The sequence below is a fragment of the Thalassophryne amazonica genome, chromosome 9 (genome assembly GCF_902500255.1).
Source record: "Thalassophryne amazonica chromosome 9, fThaAma1.1, whole genome shotgun sequence".
Taxonomy (NCBI): Eukaryota; Metazoa; Chordata; class Actinopteri; order Batrachoidiformes; family Batrachoididae; genus Thalassophryne; species Thalassophryne amazonica.
The window spans coordinates 9579722-9606570 of NC_047111.1; the positions used below are offsets into that span (position 1 = coordinate 9579722).

At 41.1% G+C, this 26849-nt stretch overlaps 1 protein-coding gene across 1 annotated transcript in view; it reads right to left on the reverse strand.

Annotated features, from left to right (window-relative positions):
* LOC117517266 (enteropeptidase-like) overlaps positions 1-26849 on the reverse strand; it is a 213141-nt gene that overhangs the window by 108822 nt on the left and 77470 nt on the right. Inside the window, exons 13-14 of the mRNA XM_034178213.1 lie at positions 632-742; positions 411-534 (exon numbers count right to left, since the gene is read on the reverse strand). Coding sequence (XP_034034104.1) covers positions 411-534; positions 632-742 — 235 coding nt within the window. The remainder of the gene's footprint in view (positions 1-410; positions 535-631; positions 743-26849) is intronic.

The following is a 26849-nucleotide window of genomic DNA, read 5'->3' on the forward strand; positions in this document are numbered from 1 at the left end:
TACTGGTCACCCCAAAATGAGGCTAAAAGCTAAAGGTGATGGAGCCTTTGTGGCTGAGCCCCCTATAGGCTCTGGAACAAACTGCCCTGGCATATCTGTTCTGCTGGATCTATTGAGGTTTTTAACTCTTCTTTAAAGACTCACCTCTTCTCTCTGGCTTTTAACCAAGCTTAGTGGACTTTTGGCAATTTTTTAAATTTAATTTTAAGTAATTTTTATTTGATTCATTGCACTGCGTTATGTATTTTAGTATTTGTTTTTATTTTATTGCTGTATTTTATTAATTGTCTTGTTTGAATGTGTACAGCACTTTCGTCAGCTCTGGTTGTTTAACATGTGCTCTATAAATAAAGTTTGAGTTGAGCTGAGTATGGCAGGTGGGCCTTACTTGTATGATGGGTGAGCGTTACCTGTATCCCAGGTACTGGCAGGTGAAGTTGGACAGGTAAGAATTCCAGGTGAGGGAGCAGACAGTGAGCAGTGAGAAGATGAGCTTAAACTTTAAGCGTCGGGATCCATTTACGTGTAAAATAACTGAAACACAAACCATGAAGTGAACACTGAAGGATTATGTCAGCAGAGAAGAGAATACTGCTGAGGCCTCTCTTGGTGGACAGAAGCAAAGACTCACCACATTCTGCTTCATCAGAAGCATCCGGGCAGTCAACAACTCCATCACATTGACCGCTGCCATGGATACAGCTTCCTGTGTCACACTGGAACTGACCGGCTGTGCATGGCTCTGTTCATAAGTCATCAAAGTCAGCAGAGTGCCAAAATTATGCAAAATGCATAAACAAAGGTTAGAATTCAAAGACACTCAAAGGGCATGCTCGTCCACCTGATGCAAAGCCCAGTGGCACTGCTAGTTTCCACCACATATGTGATTTTGATCATTTGGAATGACAACAGCATATGCTCTCCTGTGGGCGTCAGCACGTGCACTAATGTGAGTATGATCGGGGCCAAGCTGCAGCATATTCACATCATCGGAAAATAGACGTGTTTGCAGTTTGACCATCAAAAACTAGGTCTGAAGTCCAGCACTGTGTGGAGAGCACAGTGCTGGCTATTTCACACATTTTAATTTGTTTATGCCATTTCAAATAGAAAAAATACAAAAAAACAAAAATTGTCTTCCAGCAAATCTCTACAACTTCATATAAAAATTAAAATCTAAAAGCCAAGATGATGGGTTGGTTGCAAAGAAGCTTGAATCTTCGACTGGACTGGGTTGCTTGACGCGAGGACATTTCTTTTCAAATCGCAGAAGCTTCCTCAGCTAAATTTCTTGCTCTGGTATTCTGACTTCTGTCTTGACTCTTGTAGAGAAGCATGACAGAAGCCACAAAAGCTGGAGTTTTAAACCTATCCAGACCCCTCCTACAGAGAGGCAGAGTGCTATTGGCTAGTGACTAAACAATTGCTCTAATTAGCACATATTGTGCTCTAGGTACTGATACAATTGCTTTTGATACAATAGACCACAACACACTGATAAATCATTTGTAGCAGCTTGTGGGCATTGGTGGTAGTGTCCTGGACTGGTTCAAGTCCTACTTAACTGGTAGGACTATGTGCGTTGGCCTCTGGGTTTGTGAAGCCTCCTCCGCTCCACTTTTATAAGGGGTCCCACAGGGTTCAATTCTTGGACCCCTACTTTTCTCCCTGTATTTGCTTCCCCTGGGGTCCATTATCAGAAAGCATAGCATCAGCTTCCGTTGCTATGCTGATGACAGCCAGCTATATGTCCCCCAAAGAAAAATGATGCCTCTTCTCTTCAGCCCCTTTTGTCCTGTCTTGAGGATGTTAAAGCCTGGATGGCACTGAATTTTCTTAATTTTAATGAAAAGAAAACGGAGGTGATTGTTTTTGGCCCTAGCAGCTCCTGTTCTTCCTCACCTGTCGATCTGGGGCCTTTGTCAGCCTTTTCAAAATCTATTGTCACAAACTTGGGTTTTAAGATGGACAACGATTTTAAACTGGCCCACCAAATCAGTGCAGTAGTCAGATCGAGTTTCCTTCACTTAAAGCAGCTTGCTAAGGTTAAACCTTTTCTTGCACAGCAGCAATTTGAAACAGCAATCCATGCTTTATTACCTCTCGGCTGGATTACTGTAATACTCTTCATTACAGAATTAGCCAGTCCTCCCTTGCACGTCTCCAGCTAGTTCAGAATGCTGCCGCCGGTCTGCTAGCTGGTGCACGTAAGAGGGAGCACATTACACCTGTCCTGGCCTCCCTCCACTGGCTGCCTGTGCATTTTAGAATTCATTTTAAGATTCTATTGTTTTTAAATATTTAAATGGCCTTGCCCCGCCCTACCTCTCTGAGCTGCTTCATCTTCATGCCCCTGCTCGCCACCTCTGGTCAGCTGATCAGCCTCGTGGAGGTTCAAGCATATGCTCAGAGGGGACCGAGCTTTTTCTGTTGTGGTTCCAAAGATGTGGAACGATCTACCGCTCCACAGACAGGCCTCTTCACTTTCTGTTTTTAAAACCAATCTTAAAACCCACTTTTATGCACTGGATTTTAACAACCAGAATGAGCTCAATCTGTTTTGTTGTTTTAACTGATTTTACTTGTTTTAGTTTTAAATTTTGGGCTTGTTTTTTATTTGTACTTTGTGGTTTGTTGTCCCCTCGTGTACAGCACTTTGTCTCAGCTCCAGCTGTTTTTTTAAAGTGCTTTATAAATAAAGTTGATTTGATTTGATCTAGTTAGCACCCTCCTAATGATAGAGCAGCTGTCTCTCCTAACGGTGGGATTGACGCCTCTCCTGATGACTCTCCTCATGACGTGAATGACTCATTACCTGAACAAAAGACTGAAACTGCTTTGACCTGAGTACCCCATTGTAAACAGGGACAAAGCGGTCTCAGACCCCTCCCTGGTTAAGGCTGGGTTTCAACTGTTTCACATACAAATGCCTCCTTCACTTCTCTCTCAAACCATTTCTTTCTCTGGCTAAGAATTTAACTTCCTTGTCCTCAAACATGTGGATAGTGTCTTTAACTGCTGACTGAGGTCCAACGGTGCCCTCTCTGCGGTGCTGGTATAGCCTTTTGTGTCATGGCTGCTTAGTCTCACCTATGTTGTGTTCGTTACAGTTTTTCTGACATCTGATAGAATACACTAAATTGCTCTGTTTGTAACTAGGGATCCTGTCCTTAGGGTGAACTAATTTCTGTCTCAAGGTGTTACCACATTTAAAGTAAACTGGGATTTTGTGCTGTCTGAAGATCCTCTGTAGTTTTTCCCTACTCCTGCTAAATAAGGGAGAGACACTCCTCTTCTTCCTTGGCTCCATCTCCTGTCTGTCTGGTCTCTTTGTTCTTTGGGACTTCTGCACTTTATCAAGGAACCATCGTGGGTACCCACATAATGTGAGTGCTTTTAACCCAAGCAACAGGAAGATGAGGACTTTACAGAGCACATCAAGTCAGTGGACCCCAATACCAAGCTCACACGTGAGGATGCCAAAAACAACCATTTAGCCTTCTTGGACTGTGATGTTACGATTGGAGAGAACAGGCAGCTCCAGACAGGGGTTTACAGAAAACCCACTCACACTGACCAATATCTGCTCTTTGGCTCAAACCACCCCCTTGAACACAAGCTCGGGGAGATCAGGAGGCTTCAACACAGAGCCCTACAGGTGCCCACAACTACAGAGGGAAGGGCTAACGAACAACATGTACAGAAAGCCCTCACAGTATGTGGGTACCCACAATGGTCCCTGGATAATGTGCAGAAGTCAGGAAACTGTAACGAACACTACATAGGTGAGACTAAGCAGCTGTTACACAAAAGGCTATACCAGCACTGCAGAGGGCACTGGTGGACCTCAGTCTGCAGTTCATCTCCACCTTAAAGACACTAACCACACGTTTGAGGACAAGGAACTTAAAATCTTAGCCAGAGAAAGAAAATGGTTTGAGAGAGCAGAGAAGGAGCCATTGTAGGTTAAAACAGTTGAAACCTAGCCTTAACCGGGGAGGGGGCTGAGACACACTGTTTACAATGGGATACTCAGGTCAAAGCAGTTTCAGCCTTTTCTTCATGGTAATGAGTCATTCACATCATCAGGAGAGTCATCAGGAGAGGCGTCAGTCCTGTTGTTAGGAGGGACAGCTGCCCTGTCATAGGTGCTAATTAGAGCAATTGTTTAGTCACTGTCCTATATCCAGTCTGCCTCTTGGTAGGAGGGGTCTGGTTAGGTTTAAAACTCCAGCTTTTGTGGCTTCTGTCATTCTTCAGTCTTTCAGAATTTCAGCTGAGGAAACTTCTGCAATTTGAAGCAAAACATCCTCGGCGTCAAGCAAACCCAGTCCAGTTGAAGATTCAAGCTTCCTCTACTATGGAAACCACCTGGACAACTGAGAGCCTTCACAGAAAGGAGTGAGTACGATCTTGATAGCCGACATTATGAATAACTTGTGATGCCCTTGTTTGAAGAATAATTGGTGATTTCATTGAACTGATATAGTTATTACCTCAAATTCTACACAGTAATTGAAATACGGTCAGACAGTGGAACAGTATAATATGCTGAGTGATTATGATCCAGAACATGTTTTGCTTTGTTTAACAGTGAAATGCTTCTTAATACTTTAGTTTGTATATATTTGATGTATGGTTTCCAACTGATTTTCTCATCTATTAGTCCCCAAGAAATTTAATTTTCATCAACCCTTTCAATCTGCACCCCATCTATCTGTATTTGTACTTGCTCATTGGTTCTGCAGTCCCAAATAACATTAGTTTTCTTTTATTAGGTTCAATGACAATTTGTTTCGGTCAAACCATATTTTCAATTTGTTCATTCCTTCAGTGATTTCCTCAACCATTTCTTTTAAATTCTCCCCAGAACATAAAATATTCGTGTCATCAGCAAACAACACCAGTTTGAGTAGCTATGATACCTTACAAATATCATTTATATACAATATAAATAGTTTTAAGCCCCAACACTGACCCCTGTGGTTCCCCACAAACAATGTTTAAACATTCAGAACTGACATCACCCATCTTAATAAACTGCTCTCTCTGTTGTAAATAGCTTCTAACCCAGTTTGATACAATACCTCTGATGCCATATCTTTCCAGTTTTCTAATTATATTTCATGGTTGTTTGTGTCAAGGCTTTCTTAATATCAATAAATATCCCAACTGCATATTTCTTTTGTTCAATGGCATTTGTGATTTCTTCAATTGCTTGTATTATACTGATAATGATGTACTGTTTGATGTAAAACCTTTTTGGTTATCTGAGAGTAATTTGTGCTTTTCAATGAATATATCCAATCTATTATTAAAGAGTTTTTCAAGTATTCTGGAAAATTGTGGAAGTAAATACACAGGTCTGTAGTTGTTGAAATGATGCTTGTTCCAGGGTTTTGTACAGTGGAATGACTTTGGCTATTTTCATCTTGTTTGGGAATGAACCAGTTTGAAATGATAAATTACAGATGTATGTTAAAGGTTTTGAGATCCCTTCAATGACCTCTTTTACTGTTGCTATATCAATGTCATTATAATCCGTTGATGTTTTGTTTTTTACATTTTTTAACAATATCTAATATTTCTTTCTCCTCCACTTGTTGTGTGGGCCGCCAGAAGAGGAGGTACTGCTGGCCCACCACCACCAGAGGGCGCCCTGCCTGGAGTGCGGGCTCCAGGCACCAGAGGGCGCTGCCGCCTCACAGGAGCAGCCAAGGTGACAGCTGTCACCCATCAACCAAAACAGCTGATATCCATCAGCTGAAGGGTATATCAGCTGGACGGCATCTCCACCTCATTGCCGAGATATCGCTCTACCAAGGAGGTAACGTACTCAGCCAATTGTAAATAAAGCCAATATTTATAAGCCAATAAAGCTTATAGTTAGGGCTGGATCAGGTGACCCTGAACCATCCCTTAGTTATGCTGCTATAGACGTAGACTGCTGGGGGGTTCCCATGATGCACTGTTTCTTTTTCTTTTTGCTCTGTATGCACCACTCTGCATTTAATCATAGTGATCGATCTCTGCTCCCCTCCACAGCATGTCTTTTCCTGGTTCTCTCCCTCAGCCCCAACCAGTCCCAGCAGAAGACTGCCCCTCCCTGAGCCTGGTTCTGCTGGAGGTTTCTTCCTGTTAAAAGGGAGTTTTTCCTTCCCACTGTAGCCAAGTGCTTGCTCACAGGGGGTCGTTTTGACCGTGGGGTTTTACATAATTATTGTATGGCCTTGCCTTACAATATAAAGCGCCTTGGGGCAACTGATTGTTGTGATTTTGGCGCTATATAAAAAAAAATTGATTGATTGATTGAATTGTGTTGTTTCTTGACAGTAATACTTTGTTGCTTTGCACAGAAAGAAGAACAGCAGGAGACTGTATTTTGCAATAAGTACTCGCATTCCTGCACTACAGTGTTGTTGTTGATTAGAGATGGAGGTGGTGTTTCCACCCTACGTGTTGCTGGGTGCAGCCGCACCCACATCTGACTGTTTCTGTTCCTCGCCAGCAGTACCGGATCCGACGAGCGGAGGCAGTGGCCACCTGGGAGTTCGGGACTTGGCGGCTCCAGTATTCCCGGGGTCCGGTGGCGGAGAAAATCGGGTGGTTCCGGTTCGACTCGGACAGACGTCTCCTATCGTCGAGCCTGCCCACACGACACCATTGGAATCGGTTATAACCACAATTGTAATCTGTTGTGTTTGTTGTGCGTATTCACAACAGTAAAGCTTTGTTATTTGACTTACTCCATTGTCCGTTCATTTGCGCCCCCTGTTGTGGGTCCGTGTTCCTACACTTTCACAACACCACTGCTTTGAGAAATATTGAATTATATTTTCGTTCTATCAATACATCCATGTTTTTCCCAACTGTCCTTGGATCAGAGATTTTCCTGCAAGATCAGGTCCAACATTTCCAAAAAAATTATTTACAGTTGTGCTCAAAAGTTTACATACCCTGGCAGAAGTTTAGTTTTTTTGGCCATTTTTCAGAGAATATGAATGATAACACAAAAACTTTCTTTTTCACATCACTACTCATAGATTAGATTAGATTAGATAAGCCTTTATTCATCCCTCAATGGGGAAATTTCAGATTTCCACACTTACATTCCACATACAAACAGCAATTGATCTACAATTATTACTTGTTTACCGTAATAATGGCACACATCAGAATTAGGACAACACATATACATTTCACATTGTTTATGTGCACTGAACTTGAAACAGTCCGTTTTCTAATTGAGGCGATGTGAGTGTGTTGGTAGCCGCTGCAACTATCAAGTCGCGCTGCCTGCCAGCTTGGGAAAGAACGGAGGCCAGCCACAGGAAGGGAGGGGCAGGAAAGAGGTGAGAGGAGAAAAATGGAGCATGCTTCAGTCCATGTGTAGTCTGTCAGTTTATTGTCCTTGTTGGTTGAGATAAGAATGGAGCTGAATAATCTCACCAGAGCCTGGATAAATTCCTCTGGAGGTAAACAGTGGGCAATTGACCTTGATACTAGATAGCCTGTAGTGTTGCAGCCGAGCAGTGAAAAACACTATTAACAGTTCCACTCACACAGCCAAATCCCAATTCTGAATTAAGAATATTCCCAATACTGAATTAAGAATATTCACCGGCCTCCGAAATGTTCAGCTTCAACTGCAAGGCAAGCATCAGCTCCAAGGTGTCATCCAATTTGCATCTGAGTACAAGAGTCAATGCAGTCTGAGAATGCATTACCTTGCCAACCTTGTTAATCATGACAGACAAGCGAGGGCCCGTGGTTCTTGATGCCACCATCTTGCCAATTTTCCGGAAGATCAGGGCAGCACATAAGCCAAAAAGTACCAGCCCTGCTGCCATGAGACCAAAAATGAATAAATCCTCGACATCCTCAATGGAGAAAGGCGCCAAGCATGCCACATGCCAGGAACTCCAGGAGTTGAGGACATAGCCCGCAGGATACATTCCATCTGGGCAGGCAGGATCCCCCGGTCCTGACCTTCTTGTAGAAAAATAGTGTCAATAGCATTCAGAGACCAGCTGATCAACTCCATGGTTAATCCAATAGTAGTCCAATAGATCCAGAATCCACTATAGTTTTGAGGAATTCACAGTCTGGTGGAGTAGGGACTTGAAGGTTAAAAGCAGAGAGATAAGGGAGACTGGAGGAGATGCGACCGCCCTCGTCGGAGTCCCAAGCTGAAAAAGTGGAGTAGAGCAGAGAAGGATTTTCACCAAAACAGATCAGATCCAGGCTTGCATCTCAGATGTACCTTCTGGCAATTTGCAGCTAAACTTTCAGGTCTTCTTTTTAGGAAAATCCCCCTCTATACCACTTCATCATGAAGATGGACTTCTTGTACAGTCACTCAGTTTTTGAGAACTGTCTACTCCATGCAGATTTACCATAAAGTGTCATACTGTTTGTATTTCTTTGTAATTGATGTAAATAAAGTCCGAAACATATTCAGTGGCAGCTTCACCATCAGAAAGCCTCGTCCACAAACCACCACAAAAGACTCCAAGCAGTATTAAGAACAGGGGTATGTAAACTTTGGATCAGGTTCATTTGGGTAGTTTCTGTTGTCATTATGATTTGAAAAGAGTAAACACAGTTGTTTGCCAATAAATGGCTTCACCCAACCACTAACCATGAGCGAAAAAAAGCTGTGTTATTGTTCATGTTCTCTGAAAAATTGCAATAAAAAAAAAAATCTGCTAAGGTATGTAAACTTTTGAGCAGAACTGTCAATTGTTAGCCACATCATTTTATTACAAATTACATTATCCTCATCAATAAAATACTCAGGATATTGTAACTGTTTAGAACTACTTCTTATAATGCTGTTTAGTATACCCCACATTCCCTTTATATTATGTTTGTTATTATGTATTAATGTCCTATAATAATCTTTTTTGCTAGACCTCATGATATTTGTTAACTTATTTCTATATTATTTATATTAATCTTCTGCCTCTTTAGTTCTCAGTCTTATAAATTCTCTGTATAACACATTTTTCTTCTTGCAGGCATTTTGTAAACCTTTTGTGATCCATGGAGAGTTGCCATACTTCTGTTTTCTTGTGTATTCTTTAATTGGACAGCATTTGTCATATAATTGCATAAATGCCTTCAGAAATATTTCATATGCATTGTCCACATTGTTTTCTTGGTATACTGCTTCCCAGTTTTGCGCCAATAATTCATTCCTGAATGCATTTTTTGATTCCCCTGACCTCCAATATTCTTTTTGATTATTTTTCTTTCTGTTGGTGTGGTTGTAATCATAGATGATATAGACTGGTAGATGATCACTGATGTCATTAATTAGAATACCACATTGTTTTATCATCAAGTTCATTAGTGTATATATTGTCAATCAAAGGTTGCACAACTAAGGGTGATTCTGGTTGGTCTGGTGATTTTTGGAAAAGGACTTATACTATACATTGCAGTGATAAAGTCATCTATTGTGCTATACGTATATGGATTTAATATATCAATGTTGAAATCACCACATATGGAAACTATTTTGTTGCTTTGTTTTGCAAATGTACCCTCTATCCATTCCCTGAAAGTATCAGTATTTGTACCTGTGTCCTGTATATGCAGCTAACTGTAATATTCTTTTTCTTTTTCTTCACATATTTCAATAGTTATACATTCTAGTAAGTTATCAACCACAGTTGTCATACTTTCATTCACTTTGTAGCTCAGTTTTTTATCCACATATATGGCAACTTCTCCACCACCTTTGTTTTTTCTGTCTATGTTAATCTTAATTCGTATCCTTCCAGCTCAAAGTCCATCCCTTTTTCTGTATTGATCCAGGTCTCTGATACTGCAATTACACTAAATGGCTGTGAAAAAGTTTGTAACTCTTCCTTAATGTTGTTGAAGTTGGTGTAGAGGCTTCTGCTGATGACATGGATAAATGATGATCGATCCTTTGATGTAATGTTCCTGTTGAATTGTTCGTCACTGTAGTAGGTGTAATTGTTGTTAATGCTGTAGAAAAAATTATCGTCTGGGTTAAGATTCTGTTCCACATCCTGTGCATTGTGTTCAGTGAATTCAAAAGTTCTCAGTTCCAGATGATGATGATCATTTATCCTCTCAGTTAAGTGCTTAATATTGTTTTCAGATGAAGATGACTGAGATCCTCTGGTGTGTGTCATGGTTGTTACCTAATGGTCCAGTTCATGTTGATCACTGGTATTTTTCCAGCTCCTCCGTCCTCCTGATGTCCAGCACTTTGTCTTGTGGCTCATTCCATTTTATGACAGTTGCTTGTCCATGTGTTCGTTATTTTGCTTTTCTGTCTATGTCAGCATTGTATTTTCTTAGATGGTCATTCATGAAAACATTTGTTCTCTTTAAGTTTCTCCCCTGTTTCAGCAGCACCAACTTGTGTTTTCTGTTAATGAATCTTATGATGAGAGCTGGCTTGTTGGTGGCACTTTTCCTGGGCAGCAGGTGACACACCTCAATGTTGTTACAGTCCAGTTCGATCCCTTTGGACTCCAGGAAAGCAGCAACTTGCTCCTCTGTGGATCTGACGTCCAGCTCATCAGGCTCTCCTCCAGCAGCGCCGCTCACTGCCTGAGCGTATGTGCAGGATTTTACCAGGTGCCCTGTGACAATCACGTCATTTATCCGGGTGTACTGCTCCAGGTCTGCAACTGTGCTCTCCAAAAAGACCATCTGCTTTTCTTTCTCTGCATTCTGGACGTGAAGCAATTTCACCTCCTCAACCAGCTCCAGGATACCTTTCTGCTGCAGCCTGACAGCAGAAATTTCCTCTGCAAGAAAGTCAAGCGACCTTTTAATGTCGTCGACTTCTTCAGCTGTGGGGGCTTTCTTTGGTCCCATGTAGCCAGATGTTATTGACCGTCAGCTAAAGATGTTAGCGTGAGCTAACCCTTTCCTCCCGTCACGCTGTTTTCGATCTTACTTCATCAAAGTGCCTCCCTTGTACAGTCCCATCAGAAAAACCCAGCAAAAGAGCAGAAAAAGAGTATATTCCAATGTTTTATGTTATATTGAAGAAATATAAACAGTATGACACTCTATGGTCAATCTGTGTGGAGTAGGCAGTTCTCAAAAACCGAGTGAAGAAGGAGAAGAGGGAAGAGGGAAGAAACCGACCAAGGCACCTATAAGAAGTTATAGGCTTATCTGGCTGTGATTGGAGAAATTGTGCATCATTGAATAGGTGGCTGGTACAATTTTATAGACAGCAAGGCTTTATTTAATTGTTAACTTGCCTTCTTTTTTGGGTTCACCGCAACTTGCTGATGCTGGACAGCCTTCACCCTATTGGGGAAGACGCTGCCATGTTATCTGCAAACATAGAGCTCTACAGGGAGGGTAACAGGATTTTACAGCAGGCCACAGAGCAGGTAATTAGAGACCTTGCAGGGCTTATGACTAATGTAGTCGTGGAATCCATGAGCTTAGTGGGGAAATTAGTGCAGAAAATCCACTATGGTAATAGTGCAGTTTATCTGGCAGGGAAGGAAATTTGTCAGGTTGAGACTGTGGTTTGTTTACGCAGATGTGTCTATAAAGAGCATAACATAACATTGTGAACATAATACCCATTACTACATTGGATGATGTTGAAATTGAGGATGTCCCACTGACTGTTCCTGCAACATCAAATATTTTATGTCTGCTACCTACAATCAGTGTAGAAATATACTACTTTGGAACCACCCCCGAAATTCAATAGTCCAACTGTCAACCCCACTGAGGTCTTCAGTTTGGGTCTCATTAACATAAGAGGTCACTGTCCTCAAACTCACTGTTGAGAAATGATCTAATTATGAAACACCACTTAGATATGATTAGCTCTAGCAGCTGGTCTGCTCTGTGTCAGCCTGATCCCATCAGATCTCAGAAGATAAGCAGAGCAGGATCTGGTTAGTACTTGGATGGGAGACCTCTTTGGAACACCAGTGGGTGTGTGTGTTTCTCCGGGTAAAACTGGAGTTGCGGCAGGAAGGGCATCCGGCGTAAAACTTGTGCCAATTACCAATGTGGATCTGGCTGTATCCACTGTGGTGACCCCGAACAAAACTGGGAACAGCCAAATGGACGACAACAACAACAACAACAACTTAGATATGATTGGTTAATGTGAAACCTGGCTTAAACCTACTGTTGTCCTCCCCTTAAAGGTTTCCTGCCCACTACTGTACACATTTAGCCACGTCCCTCATGATACGACCAAGGTGGGTGTGTTGCTCTAATTTATGAATCTTGGTTTAATTTACTAGCTGTTAAGGGTCTAAAAAATAATTTGTTTGAAGATCTGAGTCTCTGCTCTGCTCAGGATGCTACATATAGCCAAGGTCAGAAGGATAAGAAAAAAACTGCCTGTTCTATTTTGTCTCTGTATATAAGTTCCCAGACCCATATTCTGAATTAGTAGATGAATTTGGTGAGTTTATCTCAACCTTGTCAACCCGTGCAGATAACATTTTGATTATTGGTGACTTCAACATTCATATAAATAAGCCTTCTGAGCCCCTCTGCAAATCACTTATGGAAATTTCAGTCCACTGCCAGTACACTCATCAGCATTCTGTACACAATGAAAACGATCCACCAAGATTAAAGAAAAAATGAATAAAAAAATGAAATAATGTTTTATTACTCTGTTTCTGATGCGCACCACATGTTGCAGTACTGACCCAAACCACTGGGTGTAAACTGGGCTGTTGGCAGACGCTGGATAATTGTCAAGGTGTGACAGCTGCATGAATTTATTAGACATATGCCAGCGTGTGCTTTAAAACGGCTGGCAGACACAGGCTAAATCTTCAAGGTGTGACAAGGCCTTCAGGGACACATAAACAAATTATATGAGCGAAGTGACGTGAAGCGCTGCGCAGCAGCGCAAAGCTCACTCATGGTTCGGGGCGTCCTAAACAGGAAGTGCCAATTTTCAAATCCACAGTAAAACAGGAAATGTTCAAATGTCAAACACTTCCTGGATTGACAGACGAGATCCCATGGAATCTCGCAGGAACTCAGTGGCAAGCTCACACTCAAACAGAAAGTGCCGAATTCTCAGTCACAGTGAAACAGGAAATGTTCAAATATCAAACAATTCCTGGCATGGGTGGAGCTAGAGCGGAGGCCGGGGTTTCACTGGACTTTCCTGAAATCTGATTGGACATAGATGATTGACATGTCACGGCACCATACGTGTGGTTGAAAGAGCTGCATTTTGAAATCAGTGAGTCATTTTGACTGCTATGTTCCTCCTGTCCAATAGTTGGTGCTGTGTAACACAAAAAGTTCTAATTCACCTTAGAAGAAGAAAAATGTTTGCTCCAGATTTGAACTGAACACGTCATTTGAACTATGGACTTCTAATCACACCAAACTCATATTGGTAAGTAAAGGACCGTATTTTATGCCAGAAATGAGGTCCAGGTTGTTGAAAGCACCATTTCTCCTTTAATTCAGGTTGGCTTATTGTTGTTGGCTTATTAGTGCAGCAGGTAACTGAAACAATCCTTCAAATGGTGACAAGAATCAAATTCAGCACAAATACAGCTGGAGCAAAATTAATGGAGCAACTTTAACTTTTGACCCCTGTACAAACTGAAACTGACCTTTGTCACCATTCTTGCTGCTTTTACCTCATAACTCCATAGTAGACCTGGACAACTGAGAGCCTACACAGAAAGTCATAACTCCATAAGATTCAGTCGCAGATTGTCCAAACTATACCTTTTTTGGAATCTTTATGATCAAGCAAATAATGTGGTGTAGTTTTCTGTATGATTGGAGCATCCTTTAATTTAGACCAGGGGTGGGCAACTTGTTCCAGAAAGGGCCGAGACGGTGCAGGTTTTCTTTGCAGCCACTGACTCCACCAGGTGATTTCACTGATTAATATCACTTTGAGCAGAAGGAATCAGTTAATCAGTGAAATCACCTGGTGGAGTCACTGGCAGCAAAGAAAACCTGCACCCTCTTGGCCCTTTCTGGAACAAGTTGCCCACCCCTGATTTAGACCCCTGTGTAATTCTTCAGTTGACCCCTACCTGGCTGCCCCTTGAAAATTCAAGTGACCAATCATGTCTATTTGTGATAAATTTGATGTTTGTATCACCATTTGCAGGATTCCACTCTAAATATTCTTTTATCTGCTGCACTATATATAAGAAGTAAGACGCTGCTCCTCACCGTTTCCCAGTTGACCTCAAAAGTATTGGAACACTTGGTATTTTGCACATTTTAATTTGTTTATTCTATTTCAAATACATTTTTTTCTAAAATTATCTTCCTTAACACAAATTCAAAGCAAATCTCTACAACTTGATATAAATGAATTAAAAATCTCAAATCCAGCTTCCTGATGAAGTGGTGTAGAGGAGGACTTTCTTAAAAAGAAGACCTGAAAGTTCAGCTACAATTTGACAGAAACTACATTTGAGATGAAAGACTAGATTTGATGTTTTGGTCAAAGGAACTTTTGTATTTCTTCATAATTGATGTAAATAAAGTTCAAGACATTTTTTTGAAATTTTTATTCTTTATATTTTTGTATTTCTAGTATTTTAAATGTCATATACAAATTGAAATGTGTGAAATTCCAAGTGTTCCAATACTTTTGGAGGGCACAATATCCTAACCTTATGATGAGTACAAAATGAGTGTGGTATTATTACTGTTTTGTTTAAGAATGTTTAATTTTCACTGTTGCTGCACTTTGTGTCAAATCATAGTCATATCGTATATCATATTGATATGAAAATTCAGTAAGGTATATCTTCTATTATACATTTCATATCTAAGGTGGAACTCTACTAGTGTTTACTAAGGGCCCTGTCCCACTTGCATTTAAGAGGATTTGCGGATGGAATGCGCACAAAAGTGGCTCACATCTACCAAACAACGGCAATAACTGTGTAACATTCCTGTATGAGTCGGCCGCCATCCGAACACGTCCGTGATCATCCGCAGAGGCACACATGTCCGCAGCCAGGATTTTTGAGTGGCTCAAAAATCCTGCTGCGGATGAGATACGCATCACTGCCTGAACACATACTGAAGACATACGCAGGTCATACACAACCAACGCGCCACATATCCCCTGTCATCCTCTGATATCCACAACCGATGGGTTGGCGCGGCTTGGTGGCGGACCGGGACAGCGTGCAAAACAGATATGATGCATGCCCAGCACGGCCACATCACGGTCGCAAATGGTATCTCGCGCATGCAGACAAAGTGGGCACGGATGGAGCGAATGCATCACGGCCGCTGTGCCCCTCATGGGGGCGCCTCCACGGTCGCCTTCGCTTCTGTTCCCTGTTATATCCGCTTTTCTTCCTCATGTATTCGCTGATCCACCTCGGGACATTTGTCATTTCCGCCCACCTTTGTTGCGGACGCTCAGCTTTTGTCTCCTCATTTCATGCGCAAATCCTCCTAAACGCCAGTGGGACAGGGCCCTTAGGTACACCGAAATATTTTATAAAAAGAGAGAGAGTATTTCCACTTAGGTGCCTTGTCTTGAGAACCAGGGATGGTAGGTTGAAAAGCTTTTTTCTCCCATGGGAACTCTCCCTACCCACCTAAGCGGCTCAAGAAAATGGACAGCATGTATATAAGTGACATTTACATGACAATTTATATGACAATATTGAGATATGATAATTTGTCTATATTGTACAGCCCTACTGTCAACTAGCTGAAAACTTTGAATATTAATTTACATCTACATTTAAAAAAAATGTTTAACGTGGCAGGGGGTTAAGAGGGCTGTAATTGGGGGGTCAGCTGAAAAGTAAAAAAGAAAAATGCTTAAAAAGGTGGAGAGTATGGGGGCAGAGCCCCTACAGAAGCTGAAAGGTTTCAGTCGTGCTCGTGCTCCCAAGAACCATTTTACTGAAAAAAGTCTGAAGGACCTAAATGACATGGTGAGATGCTGACGAGCTTCGCTCATTCATGTCCACGACATTTACATATTAATGTGTGAAATACCAAGTGTTCCAATACTTTTGAGGGGAATTGGGAAACACTCAGGGTCAGGTGTTTTTTTATGTGCAATGCAGGTAAATATACATCCTGGTGTCACTCAGAGAGCAAAATTAAAAGGTTCTTTAAAAAAAGTCCTTCAGAGAGCAAAATTCATCTAAAATTGTTGGAGAAACACGTATATATAAGACAACTTGAATTAAAGGAGAAATGCTGCTTTTAACAACCTCACTTCTGTCATAAAATACGGCCTTTTACTCACCAATATAACTTTGAAGTCATAAGGAGTCCAAAGTTCAGACAACATTTTCAGGTTCAAATCTGGCTCGAAGGTTTTTCTTCTACTAAGGTGGATTAGAATGTTTTGTGGTACACAGCTCTACTGGACAGGAGTGACCTAACAGTCAATATGTACCACGAATTTCAAAATGGCTCTTTTCAAACAGACGTGCAGTGCCGTGACATGTCAATCATCTGGGGTGGCACCTGGGGTGTCCAATCAGATTTCAGGGGGTCCAGCGCCACCCTGGCCTCCCCTATCGCTCCACCTATGCCAGGAAGTTTCAGCATTTGACATTCCCTGTTTCACTGTGGACTTAAAATTTGGCACTTCCTGTTTCAGTCTCAACTTGCCACTGAATTTCTGAGATATCCCACAAGATCTCTATTGTCAATCCAGGAAGTCTTCAACATTTAAGATTTCCTGTTTAACTGTGAGCTCAAAATTTGGTACTTTGTGTTTCAGTGCGAACTTGCTACTGAATTCCTTTGAGATTCCATGAGATCTCATCTATCGTCAATCCAGGAAGTGACTTCCTGTTTGGGACACAGTGTAACATGACGGAGCTTTGCGCTGCTGCGTGTCGCTTCACTTGTATAGTTGATGTAAATAAAGTCCAAGACATAGTCAGTTACTTGGAAATGTTCATGTATCCATCCCCTGACTTGTCTGAAGAAAACTGGCAATGAAATTGATTATCACTGGTCATTTAAAAAAAAAAAAACTTGCATGGACTTTGAGAACTGATTTAGAGTAATTTTGGGGTGCCGAATCCAAATCTGAACTCAGATTTCCTCTATCACATCACATATTTTTGCAAACTGCATGCTCCGTATTGATGGATTACACAAAAGTTGTGCACTTGACGTCACTAATCCTGCACAAAAGCAGCTTCAAAAGTATAGTTTTTAAACTAGGTTTGCGAAATGTGAACAAGAGCTGTAATATTGTTTATGGTGCCAAAGAGGCGTGCAAGCCTGCAGCTTTTGCTTCAGTGCTTGATACGAGAAGTAGCCATGGAGTTATAAAAACAGCTGTTCTCAGACAAAGTAATAAGGTTAAGAATAAGTAATGCTGTCGTTTTTAACCATATGTTTGACTGTAACAGCGTTAGTTCAGTAACAGGAGTGTTTGTTCCTTTGGTTCAGACTTTGCCCTGATTCTTCCTCACACTGAGGTAGTTAACATGTCTACGTCTTCCAAGCCAAGGACATGTTGCAGTGACCCAGATATTTGCTGGTGTATCTGCGGTTGGTTCACTTTACCACCTCAAAGACATAACATCAATACTTTTATCTAAAGAGTGTACTTTGCTGATTTCAGGGTACCACTTGGTGACCAGGACAAAAACTGGGCACTTCACCAAGTTTGCACAACTTGTGTTGAAACAATGAAATCCTGGCCTGGTGTGTCGATGGTTTGGAGAGAACCAAAAAGCCACTTGGGCGACGGCTACTTCTTCCTTGTAAATGCCATGGGATCTAATAAGAACAACAAACAGCATGTGCAGAACCCCAGAGTACCATCTGCTGTATACAACTGCTTCCCCACAGTGATGAAATACTCAAACCCATTTTCAACAAGCTTCCAGACATCGATGACGACCAGTTTACTTCTTCCATGTCTTCATCCACTTATGATGATGAAAAAGAAGAGGGCATAGCGCCTGAGGCGCGGGATGCAGGGAGAGTTTCTCTGTGTAGTCAGTCCTAATACTAATAGCTTTAAAGTGACAGTTTATCTTTTCCTGTATTTTTGCATGTTTTTGGTTTAAAGCTGTGAATTTAATTCTGCGAAAAAGACACAAAACTAAGAAAAAATGAGCATTCAGTGGTGCCTTACCTGTGATGAGCATAATGCTCCAAACTGTATTTCTTGAATATATTACACCTATTTAGTAGCTTTCAATAATGCTCAAAAAGGCTGCAAGCAGAAAAGTAGTTTTGGAAATGTATTCTTAAGGGAATAGATGCCTTCCATTGCAAAGATTATTACATACATGCGTGTTTAAATGCAATGGATTTTTTTTAAATGTAATAAATATCAATAAATATACTTAAAAATCAATAATAAAAAAGTTGTTTTCATATCTCAAAAATGTGATGTGACTGGCAAAAACTAACACCAGATTTGGATTCAGTACCCACAAATTACCCAAAATCCGTTAAAAAATTCCAAGCAAGAAAAATCATGTTGACCAGTGTTATTTACAGGTGTTATACCAGAGCGTTCCATTAATTATGCAAACCATCACCTTGGCTTTTATATTTTTAATCCATTTATATGAAGTTGTAGAGATTTGCTTTGAGTTTGAGGTGAAGGAAGACAATTTTAGAACTTTTTATATTGATAAGCCTGATTTACTTTGTATTTGAAATGGCATAAACAAATGAAAATGTGTGAAATACCAAGAGGCCAAATACTTTTGCAAGCTACTGTAAGTGGCTTCACATCGCAAAGCAGAGAAATTACAGCTAATGACATGAGCTCATTCCAGAGGCTTCCAGTGGAATGTTTGCCGTTGTGATCTTCTTCCAAACTTTACACGGTTGTATACGTTTCTTTTATTTCTGTTTAGCACTCTTCTGGTTGTTAAGTGTATCTACTCTGAATCTTATATAACTAGAGTCCTGTTGTGAATCGCTAGTGGTTAGCATTTGCTAGCTAGGTCAACTACCCCCCCCATTACTCATATAGCTGTATTTTTTTTTTTTTTTACCTGTTTAATACTTCTGTTAGTTTTTCAGTGTAACTGCTGTGAATTTTAGGTCATTATTTTACTCCTGTGTAAATCTTAGCAGTGGCTAGCATTTTTGCTAGCAGTTAGCTTGCATTAGCTAGTACAACCCCCCTTTTCTTTAATACTTCTGTTAGTTTTTTACTGTAACTGATGTGAATTTTAGCTTAGAACTTTAGTGTTAATCTTAGGAGTGGTTTAGTTGTAGGAGGTTTGTTTTACAGCGCCTTGGGGCAACTGTTTGTTGTGATTTGGCGCTATATAAGAAAAAAGTTGATTGATTGATTGATTGATTACTGTTCCTACCAGTCTAATACTTCTGCTACTTTTTCGGTGTAACTGCTGTGAATTTTAACTCATTTATTTACTTCTGTGTGAATCCTGTGTGAGACTTAGGAGTGGTTAGCTAATTTGTTATTGGTTAGCTCGTGCTTGCTTGGCTATACTTTTGAATTTCCTAGTGCACAAAGTACACTACTTTACCTACTTTACACCCTCCGTAAATCCCGCATGATGTTGGAAGATAGGGTGGCTCTCTTAGAGAGCCGTGTCCATAAGTTAGAACAGCTTCTTAGCTCACTGGAGTTAGATGTTACAGGCACTCCAGATGAAGTTAGTGTTGGGCCGGATAGCATGCCCATTAGCATTAGCCTAGAAATGCCGGCTGTGGAGGATGGCTTTCGGACTGTGTCAAGGTGGAGGAAGCCCCGTAGGACTCGGTGCCCGGTTGTGGTACCTCGATCACACTCGCCGCTGCGAACTGTGAATCGGTTCTCCCCCTTGGATTTGCCTGATGTGAATTCTCTGGGCCCACGAGTGACTTCCACTCCTGTCTCCAGGCTGAAACGCCAGACTTTAGTGATAGGGGATTCTATCACCCACAAAGTCAGGTTACAGATGCCAGTTGACGTTAAATGTATTCCTGGGGCCAGAGCTCCTGACACTGCATCCCATCTTAGGGTGCTGATGCTGCAGAAGGAAAGACAGACTAAGCAACATGACATGAGATATAGTCACATAGTTATTCACGTCGGCACCAGTGATGTCAGGATGAAGCATTCAGAAGTCACAAAAATGGACATAGAGAGGACTTGTGGCCTTGCCAGAAAGATGTGTTGGCATTGATTAATAGTCTCTGGTCCCCTCCCAGGGTACTGATGAGGCATTTAGCAGCCTGACATCGTTAAATAGGTGGCTGGCACAATTTTGTAGACAGCAAGGCTTTAGCTTTATTGATAACTGGACTTCGTTCTGGGGCCACCATGACTGGCTGATGCTGGACAGCCTCCACCCTACTGGGGAAGGTGCCACCATTTTGTCTGCGAACGTTCATAGAGCTCTACAGGGAAGGTAACATTAGAAATTTACAGCAGGCCACAGTGCAGGTGATTAGAGACCCTGCAAGGCTTATGACAAATGTGGATGTGGAATCCATTAGCTTAGCGTTGAGACTGTGGCCTGCTTCCAAAGATGTGTCCATCAAAATCACAGAGGGATATGCTTTGTAAACTTAATACCCATTACTACACTGAATGATGTTGAAATTGTGGATGGCCCAGTGGTAGTCTGCTACCTACAATGCGCGTGGAATGTCGCAAACCTAAACCTACTTCTACGCATCTTATATATACTACTCTGGAACCACCCCTAAAACCCAAACAGTCCAACTGTCAACCCCACTGAGGTCCTTAGTCTGGGTCTCATGAACATAAGATCACTATCCTTAAAATCACTGTTGATGAATGATCTAATTATTGATCATCACTTAGATATAATTGGGTTATGTGAAACCTGGCTTAAACCTACACCTGACCTCCTGTTAAATGAGGCCTGCCCACCAGCATATACATTTAGTCACATCCCTCGTGATGTGAAGCAAGGCGGGGGTGTTTCTCTTATTTATAAATCTAGGTTTAGCTTATTAGCTGTTGGGGGTCACAAATATAACTCGTTTTAGCATCTGATTCTCCACTCTGCTCAGGATATTATGCACTGCCAAGGTCAGAAGAATAAAAATCAGCAGAGATACTTTGTCACTGTATATAGGCCTCCTGGTCCATATTTTGAATCCTTAGATGAATTTGGTGCGTTCATCTCTAACTTGTCAGCTAGTGCAGATAATATTGTGATCATTGAGGACTTTAATGTTCATATAAATAAGCCTTCTGATCCTCTCTGCTATTCATTTATGGAAATTGTGGATGCATTAGGATTTCACCAATGCTTCAACTCCTCAACTAAGACTGAACTTGAAGCTAGACTGCCTGATGTCTTAGCTTCACATTTGGCAAATACCCAATCAGTAGACAGTCTTGTGAATAGTTTAAGCGCTCAAAACTACACTTGACATGATTGAGCCACCTCTGTTAAAACCACGCCCCCCAAAACACAGTCACCTTGGTTCAGTGGTTACTTGCGTGACCTCAAGCATAAGGCAAGAGGTCTAGAATGGAAATGGCATAGTTCAAAATTAGAAGTATTCCACCTTGTGTGGACTATAAGCATGCATTACTGGCTTCAAAGCAGACCTATTACTCTGATTTGATCAACAAAAACAAGCATAACTCAAAGTTCTTGTTTGACACAGTGGCAACACTTATTCATGGACAACCACCTGTAGTTCAGTCTCCTTTTACAGCACAAGATTTCCTGGATTACTTTGAGAAGAAAATAAAATACATTAGGTTAAACATATCCCAGCATGCCTTCACCCAGCCACTACACCCTGCTATTGAGGTGGGCGCCTTACTGAGGTATTACCTAGATTTAGAGAATTTGATAGTATCTCACTAGGCCTGCTGACAAAACTCGGAACAGCAACAAAAAGCACAACCTGTTTATTTGATCCGATACCAACAAAACTATTTAAGGACCTGTGGTCCACTCTTGGGCCGACTGTGCTGGAAATGATTAATCTCTCATTAACTTCTGAATCTGTTCCTAAATGTTTCAAATCTGCAGTGATTAAACCATTACTTAAGAAGCCTAATCTTGACCCTAGTGTATTGAAAAACTATCGGCCGATATCAAATCTATATTTTGCACTAAAATTCTGGAAAAAAGTGGTGTCACGGCAGCTCGTAGACTATCTTACTGAGAATAATCTTTTTGAGCCACTGCAGTCTGCATTTAGAAAATATTCCACAGAGACGGCTCTCACTAAAGTGGTGAATGATCTTCTGCTTACAATGGATTCGGACACCACTACGGTTCTGTTGCTGTTAGATCTCAGTGCTGCATTTGATACAGTGGATCATCATATTCTACCTGATAGGCTGGAAAATCATTTTGGGATTACTGGGAGTGCCCTTGCATGGTTGACATCATACTTGACCAGTCGTTCTCACTGTGTTTTGTACAGTAACACTACCTCGAGATTAGAGCATGCCATAGGTATTAAAAGCACTTCGCTGCAGTGGTTTGAATCATATTTATCTAACAGATTACAATTTGTTCATGTAAATGGGGAGTCTTCTTCACGGACTAAGGTTAATTATAGAGTTCCACAAGGTTCTGTGCTAGGACCGATTTTATTCACTTTATACACGCTTCCCTTAGGCAGTATTATTAGAAAGCATTGCTTAAATTTTCATTGTTACGCAGATGATACCCAGCTTTATCTATCCATGAAGCCAGAGGACACACACCAATTAGTTAAACTGCAGGAATGTCTTTCAAACATAAAGACATGGATGACCTCTAATTTCCTGCTTTAAAATTCAGATAAAACTGAAGTTATTGTACTTGGCCCCACAAATCTTAGAAACATAGCATTACCCTGACCTCCAGTAATACCGTGAGAAATCTTGGAGTCATTTTTGATCAGGATATGTCCTTCAATGCGCATATTAAGCAAATATGTAGGACTGCTTTTTTGCATTTGCGCAATATCTCTAAAATTAGAAAGGTCTTGTCTCAGAGTGATGCTGAAACGCTAATTCATGCATTTATGTCCTCTAGGCTGGACTATTGTAATTCATTATTATCATGTTGCCCTAAAAGTTCCCTGAAAAGCCTTCAGTTAATTCAAAATGCTGCAGCTAGAGTACTGACGGGGACTAGAAGGAGAGAGCATATCTCACCCATATTGGCCTCTCTTCATTGGCTTCCTGTTAATTCCAGAATAGAATTTAAAATTCTTCTTCTTACTTATAAGGTTTTGAATAATATCTTAGGGACCTCATAGTACCATATCACCCCAATAGAGCGCTTTGCTGTCAGACTGCAGGCTTACTTGTAGTTCCTAGGGTTTTTAAGAGTAGAATGGGAGGCAGAGCCTTCAGCTTTCAGGCTCCTCTCCTGTGGAACCAGCTCCCAATTCGGATCAGGGAGACAGACACCCTCTCTACTTTTAAGATTAAGCTTAAAACTTTCCTTTTTGAAAAAGCTTATAGTTAGGGCTGGATCAGGTGACCCTGAACCATCCCTTAGTTATGCTGCTATAGACTTAGACTGCTGGGGGGTTTCCCATGATGCACTGAGTGTTTCTTTTTATTCACCTCTTTTGCTCTGTATGCACCACTCTGCATTTAATCATTGGTGATTGATCTCTGCTCTCTTCCACAGCATGTCTTTTTCCTGATTCTCTCCCCTCAGCCCCAACCAGTCCCAGCAGAAGACTGCCCCTCCCTGAGCCTGGTTCTGCTGGAGGTTTCTTTCTGTTAAAAGGGAGTTTTCCTTCCCACTGTTGCCAAGTGCTTGCTCATAGGGGATCGTTTTGACCGTTGGGGTTTTTCTGTAATTATTGTATGGCTTTTGCCTTACAATATAAAGCGCCTTGGGGCAACTGTTTGTTGTGATTTGGCGCTATATAAATAAAGTTGATGATAATTTATACCTCTAACTTTAGTGACATGAAATTTAGGGTTCCACAGGGGTCCATCTTAGGCCCCCTGTTTTTCTCCTTTTATATAGCACCCCTTGGGCACATTTTGTGGCTCTTTGGGATTACCTTTTACTGCTATGTTGATGATAGTCAGTTATACATGCTGATAACTACTGGTAATCTCATCCACATAAAATCCTTAGAAGATTGCCTTGCATCAGTGAGAAGCTGGATGTCTAGAAGCTTCATAGTTTTAAACTCCGATAAGACTGAAATTATGGTTCTTGGTCCAGTGAGACATCGGCATCAATTTGACCAGTTACCCCTTAGCCTAGGCTCGTGTGTCATACATCACATTGACAAACTGAGGAACCTTGGGGTAATTTTTGATCCCACATTGTCCTTTAACCTCCACATTAGAAATATTATGAGGACTGCTTTTTTCCACCTGCGAAATATAGCGAAGATTCGTCCCATCCTGTCTATGGCTGATGCTGAGACCCTGATTCATGCGGTTATTTCTTCTAGATTGGACTACTGCAATGTTCTATTTTCTGGTTTACCACAGTCCAGCATTAGGGCTCTCCAATTGGTTCAAAATGCTGCTGCCAGACTTTTGACAGGAAGCAGAAAGTTTGACCACATTACACCCATTTTGGCGTCTCTTCACTGGCTTCCTGTCCCAGTGAGATCAGATTTTAAGGTTCTGCTACTAATCTATAAAACTGTTCACGGACTGGCACCTCCCTACCTAGCTGACCTAATTAAACCTTACATACCAGCCCAGGCTCTATGTTCTCTGGGTGCAGGACTATTTTGTGTCCCTAGGGTGAATAAGAAGTCTGCAGGTCACAGAGCTTTCTCTTATTGTGCCCCTGTTCTGTGGAATGATCTCCCTGCATCAATAAAACAGTCTGATTCTGTGGAGACTTTCAAGTCCAGACTTAAGACACACTTATTTTTCCTTTTGTATGACTAGCATACTGGCATAGTATAGTTCTACACTTTTTACCCTTTTTAATTCATTTTATTAGTAAATGGATCGTGCTTCGGCCTCAACTTTACCTAAATTCTGTGTCTTTTGGTGAAGTTTAGGGCTAGTGGCCGTTGATCACCTTTGTATTTCTTCTGTTTTTCTTTTTGTTTAATGCTGACAAATTATACTGTATTTCTTGTCTTTCTGATGCCTGATTCTGTTTTTTCTTTCTGTTTAAGGTGCAGCTCCATCCAGAGATGGGTGTAGTATTTGTGCTGAAGACCCTCCTGTCCTGTGCACCAACAGCATTTCCTGTATGTTCATTTTGTGAATTGTTCTGTAATTTACAGTTGTGCTCAAAAGTTTACATACCCTGGCAGAATTTTTGCTTTTTGGTCATTTTTAAGACAATATGAATGACAACACACACACACACACACACACACACACACACACACACACACACACACACACACACACACACACACACACACACACACACACACACACACACACACACACACACACACACACACACACACGCACACACACACAAACTTTCACTCATGGTTAGTGGTTGGGTGAAGCCATTTATTGTCAAACAACTGTGTTTCCTCTTTTTAAATCAAAATGGCAAGAGAACTACCCAAATGAACCTGATCCAAAGTTTACATACCCCTGTTCTTAATACTGTGTGTTGCCCCCTTTAACATCAGTGACAGCTTGGAGTCTTTTGTTGTGGTTTGTGGACGAGGCTCTCTGATGGTGAAGCTGCCACTGAATATGTTTCAGACTTTATTTACATCAATTACAAAGAAATACGAACAGTATGACACTCTATGGTAAATCTGCATGGAGTAGACAGTTCTCAAAAACTGAGTGACTGTGCAAGAAGGAGAAGAGTGAGAAAAGCCACCAAGACACTGAAGATATATATGCTATTTTAATGATGATTAGCTTTGCAGGGTAATAATGCTAAAAGTTACCAAACTGAATAAAATGTTTTGTGTTCATTATTTTGAAAAAGTAACCAATGTTTAGACGTATGTGCACCGTGCCAACAAACTAGGTATTGTATGGAGTGAATAAAGGTGATTTTAGGCCCCAGTGTGATATTTCTGCCATAATGTGTTTAAAGGATTTACCATGATGCCAAATGAATGAAAATGTGTATGCTTATGCATTGATGGGTTTTAATTGATTTGTGATGGTTTTGAAATGATACACTATTATATGGTTTGATTAAGGATTGTGATATGTGAATCGTATTGACCATGTGTAACTGCTGATGTGTGTTGTTGACTTCCTGTAGGTAAGCCCGGCAATTGACCACTTTGAATAAAGTCATTATTTGATGCCAGTGTGATGCTTTTGCAATAATATGTTTAAGGATCTGATGTTTTTGTAAAGTGCACATAATCTTGTGGAAATGCTTTGGGTGATTTATCATGCTGTTGGAATAATGTTTCATCATTATTAATTGTTCAAATGTAGTACTGTTGTTGACTGAACTCTGATGTGACCTTTTTCTGTTGACTTCCTGTGGAAACCTTTGACTCTCCTGACAGTGGAACTGAAACTTCTGTCTGTGCTGATATTAGAATTGTGGTTTCTCGCTGTCTGCACGATGGCGCACTAAAACTGAGGACCAATCAGTTTGCCCCAGACACCCCCACCATGCCACTTCCCGAAGACCTTTCATGCCTTGTCCAATCCGAAGATGACAACACCCAAACTGAACTGAACTGAACTGTATAAAGACTGTGTGCTTCCGGCAATCGAGGTTCCTTGCTGAACACACACATTGGCTCCGGTTGTGTCTGTGATTAAAGTGTGTTTGCAACGAACCCTTGGATCCTTGCATTGTTGAGCTGATGGATTTGTTCTGCTGAATAAATACCAGACAAGGTCTGTATAGCTGATTTTCTGTGTCGTTTGAGTTTGTAAAATTAGGGGTCAAAAGAATTAGGGGAGGGGAACAAGTGTAAAGGTTGAGTTAACTGGGTCCGTGGCCTCTTGGAGGTGCACAGTAAATGTT